The 24,106-nt window shown below is 52.4% G+C and overlaps 1 protein-coding gene across 1 annotated transcript in view; it reads right to left on the reverse strand.

Annotated features, from left to right (window-relative positions):
- ZAN (zonadhesin) overlaps positions 1-24,106 on the reverse strand; it is a 61,905-nt gene that overhangs the window by 23,173 nt on the left and 14,626 nt on the right. The window contains 19 exon segments of the mRNA XM_031013066.2: positions 819-963; positions 1,191-1,399; positions 2,637-2,813; positions 4,832-4,926; positions 6,071-6,182; positions 6,782-6,962; positions 7,533-7,780; positions 8,124-8,265; positions 9,236-9,438; positions 10,403-10,572; positions 10,683-10,793; positions 12,247-12,390; positions 14,062-14,207; positions 14,753-14,877; positions 15,953-16,072; positions 16,260-16,401; positions 20,059-20,243; positions 22,239-22,508; positions 22,593-23,840. Of these exon segments, the coding sequence (XP_030868926.2) occupies positions 819-963; positions 1,191-1,399; positions 2,637-2,813; positions 4,832-4,926; positions 6,071-6,182; positions 6,782-6,962; positions 7,533-7,780; positions 8,124-8,265; positions 9,236-9,438; positions 10,403-10,572; positions 10,683-10,793; positions 12,247-12,390; positions 14,062-14,207; positions 14,753-14,877; positions 15,953-16,072; positions 16,260-16,401; positions 20,059-20,243; positions 22,239-22,508; positions 22,593-23,840 (4,173 nt within the window).

Below are 24,106 nucleotides of genomic sequence, written 5' to 3' on the forward strand. Positions count from 1 at the left end.
CAACTAATTAAAAAAATTTTTTTTTAGAGACAGGGTCTTGTTCTGTTACCCAGGCTGGCATGCAGACTCTAATTCCTGGGCTCAAGAGATCCTCCTACCTCAGCCTCCCAAGTAGCAGGGACTACAGGTGCAATGTCTTTAATTTTACTTTTTAACTTTTTAGCTTTTATTTTTTTGTAGAGATGGGGTCTCACTATGTTGCCCAGGCTGGTCTTGAACTACTAGCCTCAAGTGATTCTCCCACTTCAGCTTCCCAAACCACTGGGATTACAGGCATGAGCCACCATGCCTGGCCTCCAGGAAAAGATTTATTTATTTAGAGACGGAGTTTTGTCGCCCAGGCTGGAGTGCAATGGCACGATCTCTGCTCACTGCAACCTCTGCCTCCTGGGTTCAAGCAATTCTCCTGCCTCAGCCTCTCGAGTAGCTGGGATTACAGGCTAATTTTTGTATTTTTAGTAGAGACGGGGTTTAGCCATGTTGGTCAGGCTGGTCTTGAACTCCTGGTCTCAAGTGATCCGCCCGCCTTGGCCTTCGAAAGTGCTGAGATTATAAGTGTGAGCCATGGCGTCTGGCCCCAGGGAAGGATTTATAATATCCCATCTAAGTTGGTGGCCGCTACAGGAGAAGGATGGGCGAGCCCCAAGGTTCCCTTCTCAGCAGTTGGAGGTCATCTTACCCACCAGAAGCTCTTGGTTGCAGCAGAGTTACCAGTCGAAACCTGAAACCCAGTGCTACAGGTAGCAGGGAGTCTGTTGGGGAGTTGGGAGAGTGGGCCTCAGGGCTGTGGAGTCCCCCCATCACCGTGGTCCTCCTACCTGAGGCCCGACAACGGAGCAGCCCATCCAGGGCCCAGCACATCTGGTTGGGTTTGCAGGTGCTCTGGAAGCAGGTGATGTTGTTGTGGATGGAGCAGGTGCAGAGCCTGGTGCAGGTGTTCTCTGTGTACCAGCGCTCCCCGACCTGTGGGCCACAGGGATCAGCTGAGCCAACAGAAAGTTGGAATTGGGAGATGGGCCAACGCCCCAGTTGAAGCTGGGTGCAGCATCTGCCCTTCCTCCTTGCCCCCCAGCCTTGGCCAGCCCTGCCCCTCCCAGGTTCTGAGCCTTCCTCCTGCCTCTCCTGAGCTTGCCCTGACCCCAAACATGTGGGCCTGGAAAGGGCGGGGCCCCTGCTAGCTGGCCTCTCACCGGGTGGTAGGAGCCCTCTGGGTCAGTGCAGCCACACTGGCCAAGGGGCACGCAGGAGGTTCCACTCAAGATGTGGCCTTTCTGACATTCGCAGCTCTCAGCACAGGGCAGTGCTTTGGGGCAGTCCCTTGGGTTGTTTATGCTGCTGCAGGTGGCTGGGCAGGGGCTGCCGCAGGGGCTGTAGCTGCTGCCAGGTGGGCACCTCATAGCTAAAGAAAATGAGAGCATTAGGAAGAGTGGGGTGGCATGTCCAGCCCCCAAACCTTGGGGCATCAAAAGCTCCTAGTAGTGGCCAGGAGCAGTAGCTCGCACATGTAATCCCAGCACTTTGGGAGGCCGAGGCAGGTGGATCACCTGAGGTCAGGAGTTCGAGACCAGGCTGGCCAACATGGTGAAAAACCAACTCTACTAAAAATACAAAAATTAGCCGGGTGTGGTGGCACACGCCTGTAGTCCCAGCTACTTGGGTGGCTGAGACACGAGAATCTCTTGAACCTGAGAGGCAGAGGTTGCAATGAGGCGAGGTCAGACCACTGCACTCCAGCCTGGGCGACAGCGAGACTCTCAAAAGCAAAAAAAAAAAAAAAAAAAAAAAAAAAAAACAGACATAAAATCTACAATTTTAACAATTTTTTTTTCTTGGAGACAGTCTCGCTCTGTTGCCCAGGCTGGAGTGCAGTGGCATGATCTTGGGTCACTGCAAGCTCCACCTCCCAGATTCACGCCATTCTCCTGCTTCAGCCTCCCAAGTAGCTGGGACTACAGGCGCCCACCACCACGCCTGGCTAATTTTTTGTATTTTTGGTAGAGACGGGGTTTCACCGTGTTAGCCAGGATGGTCTCGATCTCCTGACCTCGTGATCCACCTGCCTTGGCCTCCCAAAGTGCTGGGATTACAGGCGTGAGCCACCGCGCCCGGCAACAATTTTTAAATGTACACTTCAACAGCACTAAGTACAGTCACATTGTCATGCTGCCATTACCACCATCTATTGCCAGAACTTTTTGTTTTGTTTTGTTTTTCACTCTTGTTTTTTGTTTCACTCTTGTTGCCCAGGCTGGAGTGCAGTGGTGTGATCTCGGCTCACTGCAACCTCTGCCTCCCAGGTTCAAGCGATTCTCCCACCTCAGCCTCTTGAGTAGCTGATTACAGGTGCTTGCCACCACACCTGGCCAAGTTTTGTATTTTTAATAGAGACGGGGTTTCACCATGTTGACCAGGCTGGTCTCCAACTCCTGACCTCAGGTGATTCACCCATCTTGGCTTGAACACAGGAGGTAGAGGTTGCAGTGAGCCGAGATTGCGCCACTGCACTCCAGCCTGGGCAACAGAGCGAGACTCCGTCTCAAAAAAAAAAAAACAAAACAAGAATTTAGAGGAAGAAAGGGAGGGCAGAATTCTGGAGGGTGCCTATGGGCTGTGGGAACAGGTGGCCAGTCACTCACGGCAGAAGGTTCTGTTCCGCCAGGCAGCGGCCTGGCCAGCCTGGGCACACAGGGACGCGTAGGCCTGCAGGGAGCGGCACAGGGCTGTGGTGTCGCCCTTGGTCCCACACTGGCCATGCACGCAACTGGCAAAGCTGGACTGGGGAGGCACCACCTGGTGACATTGAGAGAAGGGTCCTGCAGGAAGAGAGAAGGCAGATGAGCCAGGGGAGGGGCCGGGAAGGAACAGGGCCTTGTGGCTTCCCTGGGGCTGATTCGACATCCACTTCAATCAAAACCTGGATTTTCCCGCCAGGCACAGTGGCTCACACCTGTAATCCCAGCACTTTGGGAGGCTGAGGTGGGCAGATCACTTGAGGTCAGGAGTTTGAGACCAGCCTGACCATCATGGTGAAACCCAATCTCTACTTAAAATACAAAAATTAGCAGGGCATAGTAGAGGGCACCTGTAGTCCAGGCAACTCGGGAGGTTGGGGCAGGAGAATCTCTTGAACCCAGGAGGCAAAGGTGGCAGTGAGCTGAGATTGTGCCATTGCACTCCAGCCTGGGCAACAGATCAAGACTCCGTCTCAAAAAAAAAAAAACAAAAAAAAAAACCTCCTGGATTTTCCAGCCTGAGCAATACAGTGAAACTCTGTCTGTACAAAAATTAGCCAGCCATGGTGGTGCACACCTGTAGTCCCAGCTACTCAGCAGGCTGAGGCAGGAGGATGAGCTATGATTGTGCCATTGCACTCCAACCTGGGTGACGAGAGAATATAAACAAAACAAACAAACAAAACCCAGATTTGTGTGGTGGCTCCCGCCTGTAACCTCAGCAATTTAGGAGGGCAAAGCAGGAGAATCACTTGAGCCCAGGAGTTCAAGACCAGCCTGGGCTGCATAGCAAGACCTCATCTCCAGAAAATATTTAAAAATTAGGCCAGGCACGGTGGCTCATGCCTTTAATACCAGCACTTTGGGAGGCCGAGGCAGGTGGATCATTTGAGGTCAGGAGTTCAAGATCAGCCTGGCCAACATGGTGAAATGTTGTCTCTACTAAAAATACAAAAACTAGCCGGGTGTGGTGGCACAGGCCTGTAATCCCAGCTACTTGGGAAGCTGAGGTGGGAAAATAGCTTGAGCCTAGGAGGCAGAGGTTGCAGTGAGCCGAGATCACACCATTGCACTCCAGCCTGGGCAACAGAGTGAGAAAAAAAAAATTAGTTGGGCATGGTGGTGCATGCCTGTGGTCCCAGCTACTCTGAAGGCTGAGGCGGGAGGATTACTTGAGCCCGGGAGTTCAAGCCTGCAGTGAGCTGTGATCGTGCCACTGCACTCCAGCCTGGGCAACAGAGTGAGACCTTGTCTCTAAAAAACAAGAAAAAAGAAAAGACAGCCAGGCGTGGTGGCTTATGCCTGTCATCCCAACTACTTGGGAGGCCAAGGGGGAGGATCCCTTGGGGTCCATAGTTCGAGAACAGCCTGGGCTACATAGTGAGACTCCCCCATCTCTATTAAACTTTTTTTTTTTTTTTTTTTTTTGAGACAGAGTCTCACTCTGTCGCCCAGGCTGGAGTGCAGTGGTGAAATCTCGGCTCACTGCAACCTCTGCCTCCCAGGTTAAAGCGATTCTTCTGCCTCAGCCTCCCAAGTAGCTGGGACTACAGGTGCCCGTCACCAGGCCCAGCTAATTTTTTGTATTTTTAGTAGAGACGGGGTTTCACTGTGTTAGCCAGGATGGTCTCGATCTCCTGACCTCGTGATCCGCCCGCCTCGGCCTCCCAAAGTGCTGAGATTACAGGCGTGAGCCACTGCGCCCGGCCGCCTGGCTAATTTTTTGTATTTTTAGTAGAGACGGGGTTTCACCATGCTAGCCAGGCTGGTCTCGAACTCCTGACCTCGGGATCTGCCCTCCTCGGCCTCCCAAAGTACTGGGATTACAGGCATGAGCCACTGCGCCCAGCCTATTAAAACATTTTTAATAGGAAAAAAAAAAAGAAATCCCGGATTTATCTACTGCCTGAGACACAAATACAGACCCATCAGTCATAGGTCCCAAGAAGGTGACTGCTGGCTGGCCCTGTGTTCCCATTTGCCTTCCTCATGCTTTTCCATCTGTTTCTGGTCTTGTTGTTTCTCCCTCCCTGACTAGACTCCCTCCCCAGCCTCCTCTCCTTCAGGGAGGAAAAAGGGCCAGCAGGGACATGTCTTACCCTGAGGGTTTATTAAGATCGCACAGTTCTTGTTCCAGGCGTCTGCCATGCCGTTCTCCTGGCAGCTGGAGGGCTTGCCACCCACAAGGAAACAGCTAAATGAGAGAGAATAGAAACTGAGGGCTACAGGTTGGGTGCAGTGGCTCATGCCTATAATCCCAGCACTTTGGGAAGCCAAGGCAGGAGGATCGCTTGAGACCAGAAGTTCAAGACCAGCCTGGGCAACACAGTGAGATCCTATCTCTACACAAAAATTTTAAAAATTAGCCGGGCGTGGTGGTATGTGCTTATAGTCCCAGCTACTCAGGAGGCTGTGGTGGGAGGATGGCTTGAGCCCAGCAGTTGGAGGCTTCAGTGAGCTATGACTGCACCACTGCACTCCAGCCTGGGCAACAGAGCAAGACCCTGTCTCAAGAAAAGAAAAGAAAAAAAGGAAAGGAAAGGAAAGGAAGAAGGAAGAAAGGGAAGAGAAGGAAAAGAAAGGAAAGAAAAGAAAAGAAAAAAAAAGACAAGACAAGACAAGACCTGAGGGCCTGAGGAGCCATCTCCCAAACCGAAGCAAAAGTGGACAGGGGGCTGTGTGCAGTGGATCACACCTGTAATCCCAGCACTTTGGGAGGCCAAGGCAGGCAGATCACCTGAGGTCAGGAGTTTGAGACTAGCCTGGCCAACATGGAGAACCGCTGTCTCAAATAAAAATACAAAAATTAGCCGGGCGTGGTGGCGAGTGCCTGTAATCCCAGCTACTTGGGAGGCTGAGGCAGGAGAATCACTTGAACCTGGGAGGCGGAAGTTGCAGTGAGCTGAGATCGTGCCACTGCACTCCAGCCTGGGTGACAGAGCGTCACTGTCTCAAAAACAACAAAACAAAACAAAAAGTGGACAGGGAAAGAGAGAGGGATACAGGAGAAGAGGACAAAACGGTGCCCTCAAGTAGGAAGGCCAGGAGACGCAGCAGGAAGGAAAAAGGCTAGACCTCAGGGTGAACTTCCCAAGTGGGCCCTCCAAAGAGATCACTAAGCATGGGAGAAATCAGCAGGCGTGGGCGTGGGAAGTCAGAACAGCTTCTTACCAACTCCAATCTTGGAGAGTCTAAACAGGAGAGATTGCCAGTTTCCTGACAGTAGGGAGGTACAGCACAGAGGGAGTGGGGACACACAGAGGACACTTCCAAGCTGCCCCCCGAGGCCCTTCCCAGGCCCAGCCCCTCCTGCCTGGCTCCCCCGACCCCCAGCTCACCCAGGTTCAGAGGATTCAGGTAACTTCCAGGCGGCCCCCAGCTGCACGGAATCGCCTGCAGGCTTTCTATCGGGGCGCAGGTTGTCATCCAAGCTGTTGTTGTTGTAGTTCCCTAGAGGAGGGAGTCGTTAAAACAGGCAACAAGGGGCCCCCCAGCAGGCCAGGCCCCAGGGCCACCATCCTCCTGGCACCCTCACTTTTCATTCTACATAGCAAGGTTAACCCTTTCTGTCTCTTTTTCTTCTTTTTTGAGATGGAGTCTTGCTCTGTCACCCAGGCTGGAGTGCAGTGGCGCGATCTCAGCTCACTGGAACGTCCACCTCCCAGGTTCAAGCGATTCTCCCGCGTCAGCCTCCCAAATAGCTGGGGATTACGGGCATGCACCACCATGCCTGGCTAATTTTTGTATTTTTAGTAGAGACAGGTTTTTGCCATGTTGGCCAGGCTGGTCTCGAACCCTTGACCTCAAGTGATCCACCCTCCTCAGGCTCTCACAGTGTTGCATTTACAGGTATGAGCCACCGCGCCTGGCCCCTTTCTGTCTCTTCATCTCCGTCTTCCCTTAACTCCTACCTTCATGCCTAATGTCCTCAACCGATTCGTCAGTTGACAAGTACTTAGAACACCTCACAGAGATGTTGGGGGAGCTGGGACCAGGTCACACGCCTACTCATTGTCCCAGCTTTCCCCGCAGGTGCCCAGGAAACTCACCACACAGCCCACAGAGCTGGCCGCCATAGGAGGAGGGGACTGTCACTTCCACCAAGTGGCTCCCGTCGTAGCGAACTTGGAGCCCAAAGTTTGTGTAGAGGAGGACAAAGTTGCTGCTGAGCCTTATGGTCACCCGGCCTTGTGCAAGCCACACAGGTAGGGCCACCCAATGGCCATTCAGCTGCAGAGGCAGGGAGGACATAGAAAGGAGAGTCAGGAAAGAACTCGGGATAAAGGCAAGGACGGGGGCTCATGCCTGCAAACCCAGCACTTTGGGAGGCCGAGGCGGGAGGATCGCTTGAGCCCAGGATCTCGAGATCAGCCTGGGCAACATGGAGAAAGCCCGTCTCTACAAAAAGTGAAAAAAAAAAATTAGCCGTGCAGGTGGTGCATGCCTATAGTTGCAGCTACTTAGGAGGCCGAGGTGGGAGGATCACTTGAGCCCAGGGGGTCAAGGCCACAATAAGCTATGATTGCACCACTGCACTCCAGCCTGGGTGATAGAGCAAGACCCTGTCTCAAAAAAAAAAAAAAAAAAAAAAAAAAACCGGCAAAAAACTGGGAGCAGGAGGGGCTGGTGCTGGTGGGTATTTCACAGAGGGAGGAGGGAGTCCAAAGAAGAGGGTCTGGGTCAGCTGCAGGTGCCTCCCAGGTGCTCTAAGGAGCCAGAGAGGTGGGCATGCGGGCAAGGAGGGGCACAGGAGAGAAGCAAGCAGGCTGGGTGTTCAGGGTCCAGGAGGAAGACACCCACCATGACCTTACAGCCTCTGAGCAGTGAGATGCTGAGGTCAAAGACTGTCACGTGGACGGCTTTGATGTAGGAGACCTCCAGGTTCCCCCCGCAGTTCTCGTTGGTGGCGCTCACAACAAAATAGCTGTCTTGGGACCTGGACCAGCAAGTCCGGGTCAGGACATAGGTGCAGGTGCCCATGAAGTGGTGCAAGGCGCCATCGAAGGTCAGGTAGTGGGGGTCACCCGAGGCTGTGCAGGTGGCGGCACCTGTGGAGGAGAAGATGGAGTTCACAGTCTCACTCCTCCACGCCCCGGAAGCTCTGACTCAGAGCTGCCATCCTGGAGAGTCCACATTGGCACGGTCCCCACGGCCCACCCACAGATGTGGTGTTTCCCTAGGAAGTGTGGTTGGCTTGGCTTGGAGCTGCCTAAGAGAAACACTGACGTCCCCAACCTCACCCTTTGGGTCCTTGAAAATGCTGCCCCTGCTGCCCCTCCCAGGCCCTGGTGGAGACTCAGCTGTCTGGGGAAGCTGCTTTGGGCAGGACCCATCACCTTGCCTGGTGTTGCCTGGGCAGCCCCCAGCTCACCTTCCACCCTGATGGCTCACCTTGGGCATGGCAGCCATAGATACCATCCTGTTGGCTACAGAACTCCTGGGCCCTACACCTCCAGGGCTGGCAGCGAATTCTGTTGTTGCTTTCACAGACGCACAACTCTTTGCAGCCTGGCTTGTACCACCGCTCCCCTACCTGGGGAAGACAGCAGGGAAGGAAGAGAAAGTGTTTTTTTTGCTTTGTTTTGTTTTTTCCCAGATCTGACACCAGAGCTCACCAGAGCTGTTCAGATCACTGGCTTAATAGTGGGGAGACATCCTCTCTTCCTGAAGCTCCGAGATTCACTGCAAAAGCTTGGCATCCATTCGTTTTTTCAGTCACTACATCATTTCTGGGTCTGTTCATTATTTCAACCAAAATTGATCTATCCGAGGCCAGGTGTGGCGGCTCACGCCTGTGATCCCAGCACTTTGGGAGGCCAAGGCGGGTGGATCACTTGAGGTCAGGAGTTTCTGACCAGCCTGGCCAACATGGAGAAACCCCATCTGTACTAAAAATACAAAAATTAGCCTGGCGTGGTAGTGCACGCCTGTAATCCCAGCTACTTGGGAGGCTTAGGCGGGAGAATTGCTTGAACCTGGGAGGCGGAGGTTGCAGTGAGCTGAGACCGTGCCACTGCACTCCAGCCCGGACAACAGATCAAGACTCTGTCTCAAAAAAAAAAAAACAAACCCAAAAACAACAACAAAAAAACAAAAACAAGGGCCAGGCATGGTGGCTCATGCCTGTAATCCCAGCACTTTGGGAGGCCCAGGTGGGCAGATCACAAGGTCAAGAGATCAAGACCATCCTGGCCAACATGGTGAAACCGCCCCCTACCCCGTCTCTACTAAAAATACAAGAATTAGCTGGGCGTGGTGGTGCACGCCTGTAGTCCCAGCTACTCGGGAGGCTGAGGCAGGAGAATCACTTGAACCCAGGAGGTGGAAGTTGCAGTGAGCCGAGATCGTGCCACTGCACTCCAGCCTGGCGACAGAGCAAAACTCCGTCTCAAAAACAAAACAAAACAAGAAACGAAAAGAAAAGAAAGAGCTTGCAGGGGGTGTGAGAGCAGGGAGCAGGCCCTTTCTAGCTGCAGGGCTGAGAGGTCCACGCAGCCGCTCACCTTGAAGTAGCTGCCTGCAGAGTGGAGGCACCCACACTGGGAGCGAGGTACGCACTCGAGGCCACTGAGGACGAAGCCCGGATTGCATTCACAGGCCTCCACGCACCGGTCTGAGCAGAACATGCCGGAGAATCCTGAATGGCAGGTGTCAGGGCATGGCTTCGCACACAGGGAGTACTTGCTGTTGGGTGGGCAGGCCATTGCTGGTGGAGGGAGAAGCTTGGGTGAGAAGGAGACGAACAAGCCACGGGGCCGGGTGGGAAACAGGAAGGACACGTTCGGAAGGGTCCCAGCTCCAGGCTTCTGGCCAATCTCGAGAAGAGAGAGTGACTGTGAGAAGCTTCCCCAAGGAGCCTGGCTAGCTCCCTGGGGCTGCAGGGCCAGCACTAAGGCGCCTGCCCTGAGAGCCTTAGATAGACCTATGGTGGGAGCAGATGGACCCACCACTGGCAGCGCTGCTGTGTAGACATGCCCCAGGTGAGCTGTTGGCCCGCAGGGGACCGGGGCCACCTGTGAGGTCTGAGTCAGGGGATAGACCTGCCCTAAAGCAGCTTCCCCAAAGAGCTGGGCCACACCAGGAGCTGGGAAGCAGCCTCGTTGCCTCCCCTGCCTAGGGCCTGTACCGTGTGCCTGCGTGTGATGACTTGGGCTGCACAGAAACACTTTTTTTTTTTTTTTAAAGACAGAGTTTCGCTCTCACTGCCCAGGCTGTAGTGCAGTGGCGCAATCTCTGCTTACTGCAACCTCCACCTCCCGGGTTCAAGCGATTCTCCTGCCTCAGCCTCCCAAGTAGCTGGGATTACAGGCACCCGTTGCCACACACAGCTAATTTTTGTATATTTATTTATTTATTATTTTTATTATTCTTTGAGATGGAGTCTCATTCTGTCACCCAGGCTGGAGTGCAGTGGTGCAATCTCGGCCCACTGCAACCTCTGCCTCCCGGGTTCAAGCGATTCTCCTGCCTCAGCCTCCAGTGTAGCTGGGACTACAGGCATATGCCACCATGCCTGGCTAATTTTGGTATGTTTAGTAGAGACGGGGTGTTGGCCAGGCTGGTCCCGAACTCCTGATCTCATGATCCACCTGCCTCAGACTCCCAAAGTGCTGGGATTACAGGTGTGAGCCACCGTGCCCGGCCTCTCCTCTGAGTTTGGCACAACTCATGGCAGAAGTGGGGTTCCCTCCAGGGCTTCACGGCATGGCCTGCGTCCTGGCAGGTGGTGGTCATGGTGGACATGTGTGTGCACAGCAGGTGCTGCAGCCCCTGGAATCCGCACATATCAAGCACGCAGCTGTCGAAGAAGGAAGTGGCCTTCACGTGCAGCAGGCATGTCCTGAGGGGAGTGACCAAGTCAGGGGGAATGCAGTGGAAGGGGGTAGAGCCTTGGAGGAGCCCAGGTGCCAAGCATCGCCCCTGTGCGACCCTGCCTGCCCTCCTTCATACTCAAATGGGCCACGAGTGTCGACCAGCCGTCCACAGAACCCTGGCCCCGACATGGTGCTCTGCAGAGATGAATCACAAGATGGGGAATTCACCACCTGGTACTTCTGACACCTGCAAGAGACCCACCCCAAACTCCCTAAAGACAAAGGCTCGCTTCCAGCTCAGCCCTAACCCAGCAGGCAGCAAGGCTGGCAGGCTGGGACCGGCAAACCAGCCTGTCAGCTGGGAAACCCCTTCCAGAGGATGTTTGAACACCGAGCCCTGGCCAGGCACTGTGGGAGGCCGAGGCAAGGAGAATCGCTTGAGCCCAGGAGTTCCAGGCCAGCCTGGGTAACACTCTGAGATCCCATCTCTTTAAAAATAAATATGAAATTAGCTGGGTTTGGTGGCGCACGTCCATCGCCCCAGCTACTCAGGAGGCTGAGGTGAGAGACTCTGTTGAGCCCAGGAGTTGGAGCCTGCAGTGAGCTGTGATTGAACCACTGCACTCCAGCCTAGGTGACAGAGCAAGGCCCTGTCTCTAAAAACAAACAAACAAACAAACAAAAAAGAATATTGAGCAACTGAAAGAACAACTTGAAGTCTCCAGGGTAGAGAGGAGAAAGGGGCAATGCCAGTCATTTTTTAAAGGGAGGGCACAGGCTGGGTGTGGTGGTGATGCCTGTAATCCCGGCATTTTGCATTTTGGGAGGCCAGGGCAGGTGAATCACCTGAGGTCAGGAGTTCGAAACCAGCCTGGCCAACATGATGAAACCCCGTCTCTACTAAAAATACAAAAATCAGACAGGTGTGGTGGCATGTGCCTATAATCTCAGCTACTTGGGAGACTGAGGCGTGAGAATCACTTGAGCCCAGGAGGCAGAGGTTTCAGTGAGCTGAGATTGCACAACTACACTCTAGCCTGGGTGACACAGCAAGACTCCATCTCAAAAAAAAAAAAAAAACAGTTGGGGAGGGCCAGCAGCCTGGTCAACCCCCCATCTGGTGAGAACCCCATGTCTACCAAAAAATTTTGTTAAAGTTAGCTGGGCATGGTGTAGTCCAAGCTACTTGGGAGGCAGAGAAGGGAGGATTGCTTGAGCTCAGGAGTTTGAGGCTGCAGTAAGCCACGATCGTGCCATTGCACTCCAGCTTGGAAGACAGAGGGAGATCCCATCTCAAAAAAAAAAAAAAAAAAAAAAAAAGGGCGGGGGGAGGGCTGGACGTGGTGGTGTGGTGGCTCACGCCTGTAATCCCAGCACTTTGAGAGGCCAAGGCAGGTGGATCACTTGAGGCCAGGAGTTTGAGACCAGCCTGGCCAACATGGTGAAACCCCATCTCTACAAAAATACTAAAATTAGCTGTGTGTGGTGGCAGGCGCCTGTAATCCCAGCTACTCGGGAGACTGAGGCAGGATAATTGCTTGAGCCTGGGAGGCGGAGGTTGCAGTGAGCTGAGATCGCACCACTGCACTCCAGCCTGAGCGACAGAAGGAGACTCCATCTCAAAAAAAAAAAAAAAAAAGAGAGTTCCAGGAAGGGGATGGAACCTTCCCAGGGCCCCAGTGGGAGGGCTCCTTGCTCACTCCTGGTCCTCGTCTTGGTCCGTCTGCCAGCTGTTCCCCAGCTCCTCCTTGTCTCCTGCTGGGCTGCCGTCCGACTTCAGGTGGTCATTGTCACTGTTGCCGTCATAGTTCCCACACAAACCACAGAGTTTGCCAGAGTAGGTGCTAGGGGAACAGGAGAGGAGCTGGCGTTAATGGAGAGAAGAAGCCTCGGTCCTCGAGGGGCAGTGGCAGAGAAGGCAAGGAGCTGGGATCCCAAAACAGAGGGCGTGAGGAGGATGAAGAGGTGCGGACTGGACAAGAGGACCCCATGGCCCTCCCCAAAGCCTCCTTCCCCTCTGTTCGTTGTCCAGCCACAGTAAACCCCTTGCTGGCCCTAAAACACTCCCACTTTATTTATTTATTTATTTATTTATTTATTTATCCTTTTTTTCAGATGGAGTCTTTCTCTGTCACCCAGGCTAGAGGGCAGTGGCGCAACTTCAGCTCACTGCAACCTCCACCTCCCGGGTTCTAGTGATTCTCCTGCCTCAGCCTTCCGAGTAGCTGGGATTACAGGCACACACCACCACGCCCAGCTAATTTTTTTGTATTTTTAGTAGAGATGGGGTTTTACCATGTTGGCCAGGCTGGTCTCAAACTCCTAATCTGCCTGCCTCGGCCTCCCAAAGTGCTGGGATTACAGGTGTCAGCCACTGTGCCTGGCCAAATTATTTATTTATTTTTTATTTATTTTAGAGATAGGGTCACCCTCTGTGGCTCAGGCTGGAGCACAGTGGTGCAATCTCGGCTCACTGCAGCCTCCAACTCCTGGGTTCAAGTGATTCTCCCACCTCAGCCTCCTGAGTAGCTGAGACTACAGGCAAGTACCACCACGAGAAGCTAATTTTTTTTTTAAGAGACAGGATCTCACTATGTTGTCCAGGCTGGTCTGGAACTCCTGGGCTCAAGTGATCCTCTTGCTTTGGCCTCCCAGCATGCTGAGATTATAGGTGCAGGCCACTACGCCTGGCTAATATTTAAATTTTTTTGTGGAGATATGGTCTCACTATGTTGCCCAGGCTGGTCTGGAATTCCTGGCCCCAAGGGATTCTCCCGCCTCAGCCTCCCAAAGTTCAGGGCTACAGGCGGGAACCCCTGCACCTGGCCTCTATAAAGTATTTTTATAAAGTCTTTCTTTCGCTGGGCACAGTGGCTCCCCTGTAATTCCAAGACTTTGGGAGGCCGAGGCAGGAGGATCGCCTGAGGTCAGGAGTTCGAGACAAGCCTGGCCAACATGGTGAAATCCCGTCTCTACTAAAAACAAAAATTAGCTGGGCATGGTGGTGTGCGCCTGTAATCCCAGCTACTTGGGAGGCTGAGGCAGGAGAATTGCTTGAACCTGGGAGGCAGAGGTTGCAGTGAGCCGAGATAGCACCACTGCACTCCAGCCTAGGGAACAGAGCGAGAGATCCTGTCTCAAAAAAAAGAAGAAGAATCTTGCTTTCCCTTGTTTTGTCCATCTGGGGAGCCACTCTTCCTTCGAGAATGGGACCAGGTGACTGCCCTTCGGAAAGCCTCCAGAACTCACTAGTGCTCCTTCTAGCACATTCCCAAAGCATGTACATCCATCCTGCTATCTATCACATGCCCCGAAACCATTTTCTCCTGTCTCCTGGTCCAAAGGGATCCCTGCCACTTAAGCAGGGTGCTTCCCATCCGTGAATGCATAAAGGATCAAGTAGTGGTGCCAGGGATGGAAGGGGAGTGGGCAGGGTGGGCAGCAGGAAGAAGAGGCAGCAGGAAGAAGAGGCAGCAGGAAGAAGTGGCAGCTGCCTGGCTGGGACACTGCCTTACCTGGACACAGTAACATACAGCTGCTGGTCACCATCCTATCTCACCCGCAAACCGAACTCCGTCTGCAGCTCCACAAACAGCCCGCTTGCACCCAGGAAGACGCCTTTAGAGGGTATGGCTGGGAGAGTAACTCGCTGACCCCCAACCTGGAAGGCAGGGCAGAGGCAAGAGACAGACAGATCTGGGGGTCAAGGAGGACCCCAGCAGACTTTCATTTCCATAGCTGGGAGGCAGGACACCATCCACAGCGGCCTAACAATCTCATCCACCAGGAGTGGACTGGAGCTTCCTCACCACTGTTTTGTTTTTGTTTTTGTTTTTAGGAGACAGTGTCTTACTATGTTGCCTAGGCTGGAGTGCAATGGTGCAATCACAGCTCACTGCAGCCTCGACCTCCCAGGCTCCAGCAATCCTCCCACCTCAGCCTCTGGAGTAGAGGGGACAACAGGCAAGTGCCACCACACCAGGCTGGTTTTTTCTATTTTTTAAGAGACAGGGTCTTGCTATCTTGCCCAGGCTGGCTTCAAACTCCTGGCCTCAAGCAATCCTCCCACTTTAGCCTCCCAAGGAGCTGGGATTGCATGTCACTGTCTTGTTGAACCCCATCCGTGGAAAGGTTCAGGGATTGGAAGGGTCGGCCAGGACACACAGTCAGACCCTGCAAGGATGGTGGGGGTGGAATGGGGCTCACCAGAGTGTGTCTGCCCTTAAGCAGGGTGACGGTGCTCTCGGGCAGGGTCACGTAGACTTTGCTCAGGCAGGACACGCCTTCCTGTCCCTGCTCCTCATTCTTGGCTGTCACCCTGAAGAATGGGTCTGGGTGGGGAGAGGAATGAAGAGAGCCCAGTGGCTCATTTCTGAACATCTGCCGCGAGCAGTGCCCTGAGCCTGGCGCTGCAGGGAGAGATGAGCGCCACCGAGACACCAGCCCCAAAGTCCAGTAGGGGAGGCCGGATCCACACAGGAGCAGACCACGACTGCCCCTTCCAGAAGAGCCTGCAGCCGCAGCGTGTCTGTCTCCACTCAATGGCTGGAACATCCTCCAGGGCGTCTGTGTTCCCTAACCACTGCCACTGCCTTCTTTGCTTTTTTTTTTTTAACTTCATTTATGTATGTATTTATTTATTTTTTGAAACAAGATCTCACTTTGCTACCCAGGCTGGAGTGCAGTGGTGTGATCATAGCTCACTGCAGCCTCCAACTCTTGGGCTCAAACGATCCTCCTGCCTCAGCCTCCCAACTAGCTGGGACTATAGGTGTGTCCCACCATACCCAGCTGATTTTTTAATTTTTTTTTTTTTTTTTTTTGAGACAGAGTTTTGCTCTTGCTGCTTAGGCTAGAGTGCAGGAGTGCAGTGGCTCGATCTTAGCTCACTGCAACCTCCGCCTCCCAGGTTCAAGCAATTCTCCTGCCTCAGCCTCCCAAGTAGCTGGGATTACAGATGCCTGCCACCAAGCCTGGCTAATTTTTTATATTTTTAGTAGAGACGGGGTTTCACCATGTTGACCAGGCTGGTCTCAAACTCCTGACCTCAGGTGAACCACCCACCTCGGCTTCCCAAAGTGTTGGGATTACAGGCGTGAGCCACTGAGCCTGGCCTGATTTTTAATTTTTTTTTTCATGGAGATGAGAATCCTGCTGTGTTGCCTAGGCTGATCTCAAACTCCTGGATTCAAGTGATCCTCCTGCCTCAGCCTCCCAAAGTTCTGAGGTTACCAGTGTGAATCACTGTGCCTGGCCTTCAACCCTCACCTTACAGAAGAACTTGCTCCTATCTTGCCTCTTCCCCCATCTGTGCCCTGCCCCTTCCTGCCACCCACCATGCCCCATGCCTAGCAGCGCTGCCCACAGACCCTCCCCCCAGGCCGCAGCGGCATCTCCAGGGCCTACCTGTTGAGTTGCCACAGGGCTGGGCCAAGAGGTAAGTGCACTTGCCCATGAAGCCAAAGTGCCTCCCGTCAAAGGTGACATAATGAGGGTCTCCGTAGACCAAGCAGGTGGCAGTGCCTGCTGGGAGGGGGAAGGAGAACAGGCGAAGCTGCTTCTGTGGCTCCTCCAGGCTGGACCGCACATGCCGGCCCACCCGCTGCCCGGTGGCAGGCCCCCGATCCTCTGCTCAAGCGAGGGATTGGGATCCTGGCGTCACGTCTACTCCAACTGGCTGGCAGGCGGGGACAGCATGGGGAGGGGCTCTCACCGTAGGGGTGGCATCCGTACTGGCCATTCTTAAGCTGGCACACGGTGTGTGTCCCACACTGAGAGATCTGGCACTCGACCCGACTGCCTGGCCAGCAGCGGCAATGTTCTGTGCAGTTGGGGCTGAACCACTCTGCCCCAGGCTGGGAGAAAGGGATGTGAGGTCACACAGTCATATAGCTCCTAGAGTACTTCTCCCTTTGCCTTTCTTTTTCATTTATTTATTTATTTATTTATTTATTTATTTATTTATTTGAGATGGAGTCTCGCTCTGTTGCCCAAGCTGGAGTGCAGTGGTGCAATCTCGGCTCACTGCAACCTCCACCTCCCGGGCTCAAGCAATTCTCCTGCTTCAGCCTCCCGAGTAGCTGGGATTACAGGTGCCCACTACCACGCCCAGCGAATTTTTTGTATTTTTAGTACAGATGGGGTTTTTCCATGTTGGCCAGGCTGGTCTCAAACTCCTGACCTCAGGAGATCTGCCTGCCTTGGCTTCCCAAAGTGCCTGGATTACAGGCATGAGCCACTGTGCCCAACCCTTCCCTCCCTCCCTTCCTTCCTTCCTTCCTTTCTTTTCCTTCCTTCCTTCCTTCCTTCCTTCCTTCCTTCCCTTCCTTCCTTCTTTTCTTTCTTTTTTTTTTTTTTTGATGGAGTCTCACTCTATCGCCCCAGCTGGAGAGCAATGGCATGATCTCAGCTCACTGCAATCTCTGCCTCCCATGTTCAAGTGATTCTCGTGCCTCAGCCTCCTGAGTAGCTGGGATTACAGGCACCCGCCACCATGCCCAGCTAATTTTTGTATTTTCAGTGGAGACGAGGTTTCACTATGTTGACCAGGCTGGCCTCGAACTCCTGACCTCAGGTGATCCACCCGCCTCAGCCTCCCAAAGTGCTGGGATTACAGGCGTGAGCCTCCGTGCCCGGCTGTTCTTCCTTTCCCTCCGCCATGCCCGGGAGAGAGGCTGCTCTCCCATGCAGACCTGACCTTCCTCATGTGATTCCTCTCCCCACCACCTACTTGATATTCCCACCACGACGGCACATTTGAACGTGCTTTTCTCTCCCCCCAGAATGCTCTTCTTTCCTCCCACTTGTTTTTGTTTTTGTTTTTTAAGAGACAGGGTCTCTCACTCTGTTGCCCAGGCTGGAGTGCAGTGGCGCAATCATGGCTCACTGCAGCCTTGACCCCCTGGGCTCAAACCATCCTCCTGCCTCAACCTCCCAAGTATCTGGGACTACAGGCACATGCCACCATGCCTGACTTTTTTTTTTTTTTTTTTTTTTTTTTTTAACATTTTGGAGAGATGGAGTCTTGCTGTGTTGCCTAGGCTGGTGTTGAATTCCTGAGTTCAAATGACCCTCCTGCCTTGGCCTCCCAAAATGCTGGTGTTACAGGCGTGAGCCACTGCACCCAGCCTTATGTCTGTCTGTTTTTTTTGTTTTTTGTTTTTTTTGAGACGGAGTCTCACTCTGTCACCCAAGCTGGAGTGAAGTGGCGTGATCTTGGCTCACTGCAACCTCCACCTCCCGGGTTCAAGAGATTCTCATGCCTCAGCCTCCCGAGTAGCTGGAATTATAGGTGTGCACCACCACGCCTCGCTAATTTTTGTATTTTTAGTAGAGACTTGGTTTCTCCATGTTGGCCAGGCTGGTCTCGAACTCCTGACCTCAGGTGATCCGCCCGCCTTGGCCTCCCAAAGTGCTAGGACTACAGGCATGAGCCACTGCACCCAGCCAATATCTGTCTTTACCCAACATCTTAGCCCTCCCATGAGTGCTCTCATTCAGTAAATACTTGCTGAATGAAGGAGTAAACCAAGACCCCATGTGTCTCTCTGAATCTGAGGGCATTATGAGGGCAAGGACCACAACCTATTCGTGGCGACCCCAGTGCCAGCAGAGTAGAAAGTACTAAGTAGGCTGGGTGCGGTGGTTCACCACTGTAATCCCAACACTTTGGGAGGCTGAGGTGGGAGGATGGGTCGAGCCCAGGAGTTCATAGACCAGCCTGGGCAACAGAGCCAGACCCCATCTCTACCAAAAAAAAAAACCCAAAAAACAAACAAAAAAACACACCTTTGAAGAAAGTACTAAATAAACATTTGTTGAATGCATAAATGAATCTGTTAGAAGTGAATACAGCCAGGCGCGGTGGCTCACGCCTGTAATCCCAACACTTTGGAAGGCTGAGGCGGGCAGATCGCCTGAGGTCGGGAGTTCAAGACCAGCCTTACTAACATGAAGAAACCCCATCTCTACCAAAAATACAAAATTAGCTGGGCGTGGTGGCGCATGCCTGTAATCCCAGCTACTCCAGAGTCTGAGGCAGGAGAATCGCTTGAACCTGGGAGGCGGAGGTTGCAGTGAGCGGAGATGGCACCACTGCACTCCAGTGTGGGCAACAAGAGCGAAACTCTGTCTCAAAAACAAACAGACAAACAAACACGGCTAGAATGGTTTTTGCATCAATAGAGGACTGTGAGTGAATAGTTTGTCAAAAAAAAAAAACGAAAGTGAATACATGCCTCCTAGGGCAGAGGGAAGAGCTTCTAGGTGCCAATGGTTGTGACAGATCTTTCTGCCCAGGCTGTGGCTGAAGCTAATCTCAGCAGCAACTCAGAGAGACCCAGGAGACTGGTTAAAGGGGGCAGGGGAAAGAAATAATAGTCCCAAAAGGGACAAGCAGAAGCTCTGATGTCAATGGGAAGAACACCTGGAGCTGGGAAGAGGCTCTGGACATTAATGAATAGCTTAATGCACTTTTCTTTTTTTTTTTTTTTTGAGACAGGGTGTCACTCTGTCGCCCAGGCTGGAGTGCAGTGGCACAATCATAGCTCACTGCAGCGTCAAACTCCTGGGCTCAAGCAATCCCTCCACTTCGGCCTCCTAAAGTGTTGGGATTACAGCTGTGAGTCACCACGCCAGGCCCTTTAATGCACTTTTAATTAATAGGTTGCATATATTTATCATAAATTGCTAATGATAATAATTAACACTTATTAAGTAATTGTATGTGTTAGGACTTAATTTCATCTTTACGATAATCTTATATGAGGTAGAAAATCTTACTGTGTACACTTTATAAATATGGATAAAAGATTTAAAGACGTAAAGAATATATGGTGAAACCCTATCTCTACTAAAAATACAAAAATTAGCCAGGCATGGTGGCGTGAGCCTGTTATCCCAGCTACTTGCGGGGCTGAGGCAGAGAATTGCTTGAACCCGGGAGGTGGAGGTTGTAGTGAGCTAAGATCGTGCCACTGCACTCCAGCCTGGGTGACAGAGCTAGACTCTGCCTCAAAAAAAATAAAATAAAATAAAAAAAGAAATGTGCCCAGCCGGACATGGTGACTTATGCCTATAATCCCAGCACTTTGGGAGGCTGAGGCAGGAGGATTGCTTGAACTCAGGATTTCAAGACCAGCCTGGGCAACGTGGTGAAACCCTGTCTCTACCAAAAATACAAAAATTAGCTGGGCATGGTGGCATGTGCCTGCAGTCCCAGCTACTCGGGAGGCTGAGGTGGGAGGATCACTGGAGCCCAGGAAGTGGAGGCTGCAGTGAGCCGCTATGATGCCACTGCTCTCCAGCCTGAGCGACAAAGCAAGACCCTGTCTCAAAAAAAAAGAAAAGATTGAATGAATAACTTCGCCATCATGTAACCATTGCTTCTGAGCTGACCCCTTGGGACTATCCAGTGATCCCCGTTCCCTTCACATGGGGAGCAGATGGAGCTGGAACCCAGGTGTTCTGCCATCAATCTCCCTCATGGGACCCCAGCATCCCGGGGGGCTTACCTCATAGTAGTCGTTGTTGTAGAAGCAATTGCAGGAAGAGGCCTGGATGCAGTGGTTGTCACTAAACAAAAAGCCAGGGTTGCAGACACAGCCCCCCCGACAGAGGGGCCCACAGCTAGGCCTGGGGCTCTTGCACGAAGCAGGACAAGCACAGGATTCGTAGCGGGCATTTGGGGGGCAGCGCTCTAAGGGGAAAACAGCCTCTGTCATGCTTTCATTCCATGGCTTTCTCAGGGAGTCTCCCTGTCTCTCCTCTACCCCCAAACTCAATTTCTTCTCTAGGAAACAGGACCATATTATTTAGCCATAAAAAGGCCTGAAGGCTGGGTGCGGTGGCTCACACCTATAATCCCAGCACTTTGGGAGGCTGAGGCAGGAGGACTGTTTGAGGCCAAGAGTTTGAGACCAGGCTGTGCAACGTAGTAAGACCCCATCCCTACAAAACAAATTTAAAAATTAAACAATTTTAGGCTAGGCACGGTGGCTCACGCCTGTAATCCCAGCACTTTGGTAAGCCGAGGCGGACAGATCACTTGAGGCCAGGAGTTCAAGAACAGCCTGGCCAACAGGGCGAAACCCTAGAGCCGGGCACAGTGGCTCACCCCTGTAATCCCAAGACTTTGGGAGGCCGAGGCTGAGGCGTAATTACAGGATTACACACCTGTAATCCCAAGACTTTGGGAGGTCAAGATCATCCTGGCCAACATGGTGAAACCCCGTTTCTACTAAAAATACAAAAATTAGCCGGTCGTGGTGGTGCAGGCCTGTGGCCCCAGCTACTCAGGAGGCTGAAGCAGGATAGTTGCTTGAGCCCCAGAGGCGGAGGTTGCAGTGAGCCGAGATCACACCTCTGCACTCCAGCCTGGGTGACAGAGCGAGACCCTGTCTCAAAAATATAAAAAATAAGAAATACTTCATTTATTTTATTTATTTATTTATTTATATTTTTAATTTTTTGAGACGGAGTCTCACTTTGTCGCCCAGGCTGGAGTGCAGTGGCATGATCTCGGTTCACTGCAAGCTCCGCCTCCCGGGTTCACGCCATTCTCCTGCCTCAGCCTCCAGAGTAGCTGGGACTACAGGCACCCACCACCACGCTCAGCTAATTTTTTTGTATTTTCAGTAGAGACGGGGTTTCACTGTGTTAGCCAGGATGGTCTCGATCTCCTGACCTTGTGATCCGCCCGCCTCAGCCTCCCAAAGTGCTGGAATTACAGGCGTGAGCCACCGCGCCTGGCCAGAAATACTTTTTTTAAAGGAATGAAGTCCTGATGCATGCTACAGTATGGATGGCCCGGAAAACATTACACTCAGTGAAAGAAGCCAAACACAAAGGCTCACATATTGCATGATTCCATTTGTATGAACTGTCCAGAACTGGCAAATCCATGGATATAGGAAAGAAATGTGTGGTTGCCAGGGGCTGGGGGAAGGCGGAGTGGGGAGTGGCTGCTAATAGGTATAGGATTTCTTTTTGGAGTGATGAAAGTGTTTGGATTAGAAAGTGATGATGGTTGCACAACCTTAGGAATATACTAAAAACCACAGAATTGCTTTTGCTTTTTTTTTTTTTTTTAAGATGGTGTCTTGCTCTGTTGCCCAGGCTGAAGTGCAGTGACACAATCATGGCTCACTACAGCCTCAGCCTCCTAGGCTCAAGTGATCCTCCCACCTCAGCCTCCCGAGTAGCTGGGACTACAGGCGTGCGCCACCACACCCAGCTAATTTTTTTTTTTTTTTTTAATTTTAAAGTGGAGACAAGATCTCACTATGTTGCCTAGGCTGGTCTCAAACTCCTGAGCTCGAGCAACCCTCTCGCCTTGGCCCCCCAAAGTGCTGGGATTACAGGTTTGAGCTACCGTGCCCGGCCTAGAATTGTACACTTTAAAAGGGTGAATTTTATGAAATATGGATTATATCTCAATAACAAACAAGGAGAAGGAAGCCTCGTGGTTGAGTCCTGACACCCCCACCCACTCCAGCCCTGCCATCCCTCTCGCTCTGGGCAGTCCTCCCCATTTCCTCTGAAGTCGCCATGACTACTTCAGCTCTCCTCTGAGAGTACTAGAAGCATCTAGAAGCAACTAGAAGGCTTCTACCAGAAGCATCCCTTTACCTGACTGTCTCCTAGTCATTGTCTCTGACTTTCAGCCTTGGCCCACGCTCCATCCACCTCATACCTGTACTGGATCTGGAGGTTGTGGTAGTGCCCAGAATCACACTGGTCATAGGGGCACTTGGAGCATGTGGAGACATCACCAAGGCTGCCAGCCCAGTGGCTGTGGGGCTGGGATGGGGTGGCCTCAGGGCTGTGAGCTTCTCTGTGGGAATGGTGGGTTTTTCTGTGGGGATGGTGGGTTTTTCCGTGGGGATGGTGAGTTTTTCCGTGGGGATGGTGGGTTTTTCTGTGGAGATGGTGGGTTTTTCTGTGGGGATAGTAAGTTTTTCTGTGGAAATGGTAGTCTCTTCAGTGGGGATGGTGGGTTTTTCCGTGGGGATGGTGGGTTTTTCCGTGGAGATGGTGGGTTTTTCTGGGGAGATGGTGGGTTTTTCTGTGGGGATGGTGAGTTTTTCTGTGGAGATGGTAGTCTCTTCAATGGGGATGGTGGGTTTTTCTGTGGGGGTGGTGGGTTTTTCCATGGAGATGGTGGGTTTTTCTGGGGAGATGGTGGATTTCTCTGTGGGGATGGTGAGTTTTTCTGTGGAGATGGTAGTCTCTTCAATGGGGATGGTGGGTTTTTCCATGGGGATGGTGGGTTTTTCCGTGGGGATGGTGAGTTTTTCTGGGGAGATGGTGGGTTTTTCTGTGGGGATGGTGGGTTTTTCTGTGGAGATGGTGGGTTTTTCCATGGGGATGGTGAGTTTTTCTGTGGAGATGGTAGTCTCTTCAACAGAGGTGGTGGTTTCTTCAGTGGGGAGAGTGGGTTTTTCCATGGGGATGCTGGGTTTTTCTGTGGGGATGGCAGGCTCTTCTGTGGAGATGGTGGTCTCCTCAGTGGGGGTGGTGGGCTCTTCTGGGGAGATGGTGGGTTTTTCTGTGGGGATGGTGGGTTTTTCTGTGGGGATGGTGAGTTTTTCTGGGGAGATGGTGGGTTTTTCTGTGGGGATGGTGGGTTTTTCTGTGGGGATGGTGAGTTTTTCTGGGGAGATGGTGGGTTTTTCTGTGGGGATGGTGAGTTTTTCTGGGGAGATGGTGGGTTTTTCTGTGGGGATGGTGGGTTTTTCTGTGGGGATGGTGAGTTTTTCTGGGGAGATGGTGGGTTTTTCTGTGGGGATGGTGGGTTTTTCTGTGGAGATGGTGGGTTTTTCTGTGGGGATGGTGGGTTTTTCTGTGGAGATGATAGTCTCTTCCATGGAGATGGTGGGTTTTTCCGTGGGGATGCTGGGTTTTTCTGTGGGGATGACAGGCTCTTCCATGGAGGTGGTGGTCTCCTCAGTGGGGGTGGTGGGCTCTTCTGTGGGGGTGGTGGGTTTTTCTGTGGAAATGGTGGGTTTTTCTGAGGGAATGGTGGGTTTTTCTGTGAGGATGGTGGGTTTTTCTGAGGGAATGGTGGGTTTTTCTGAGGGAATGTTGGGTTTTTCTGAAGGAATGGTGGGTTTTTCTGTGGGGATGGTGGGTTTTTCTTTGGGGACTGTGGGCTTTTCTGTGGTGACACTGGGTTTTTCTATGGAAACTGTAGGTTTCTTGGTGGAGATTGTAGGGTTTTCTGTGAGGCCAGTGATTTCAGAAGGGCCAGTGGAAGAAACTGGAGATACGGGAGGAAGCTCTGGTAGCACTTTTACTGCAAAGAAAAAAAAGAATCCCTGGAGTTTAGTCAAAACCATACCACCACCCTCTTTACTGCCATCTAATTGGAGTGGGCTCCCATGGGTGGCTTATTCACACCTCTCTTTCTACTCCCAAACCCCAACCTTCATCCACTCGACGAACACTAATATATGTCAGATATTATGCCAGAAATGAATAGGATATGGGTCCAGCCTTCAAGACTGCAGAGGAAGGAGTTCTGGATCCAGCCCCCAAAATCCATGGTATCGAAGCCACATT

This window comes from Gorilla gorilla, chromosome 6 (assembly GCF_029281585.2).
Source record: "Gorilla gorilla gorilla isolate KB3781 chromosome 6, NHGRI_mGorGor1-v2.1_pri, whole genome shotgun sequence".
Taxonomy (NCBI): domain Eukaryota; kingdom Metazoa; phylum Chordata; class Mammalia; order Primates; family Hominidae; genus Gorilla; species Gorilla gorilla.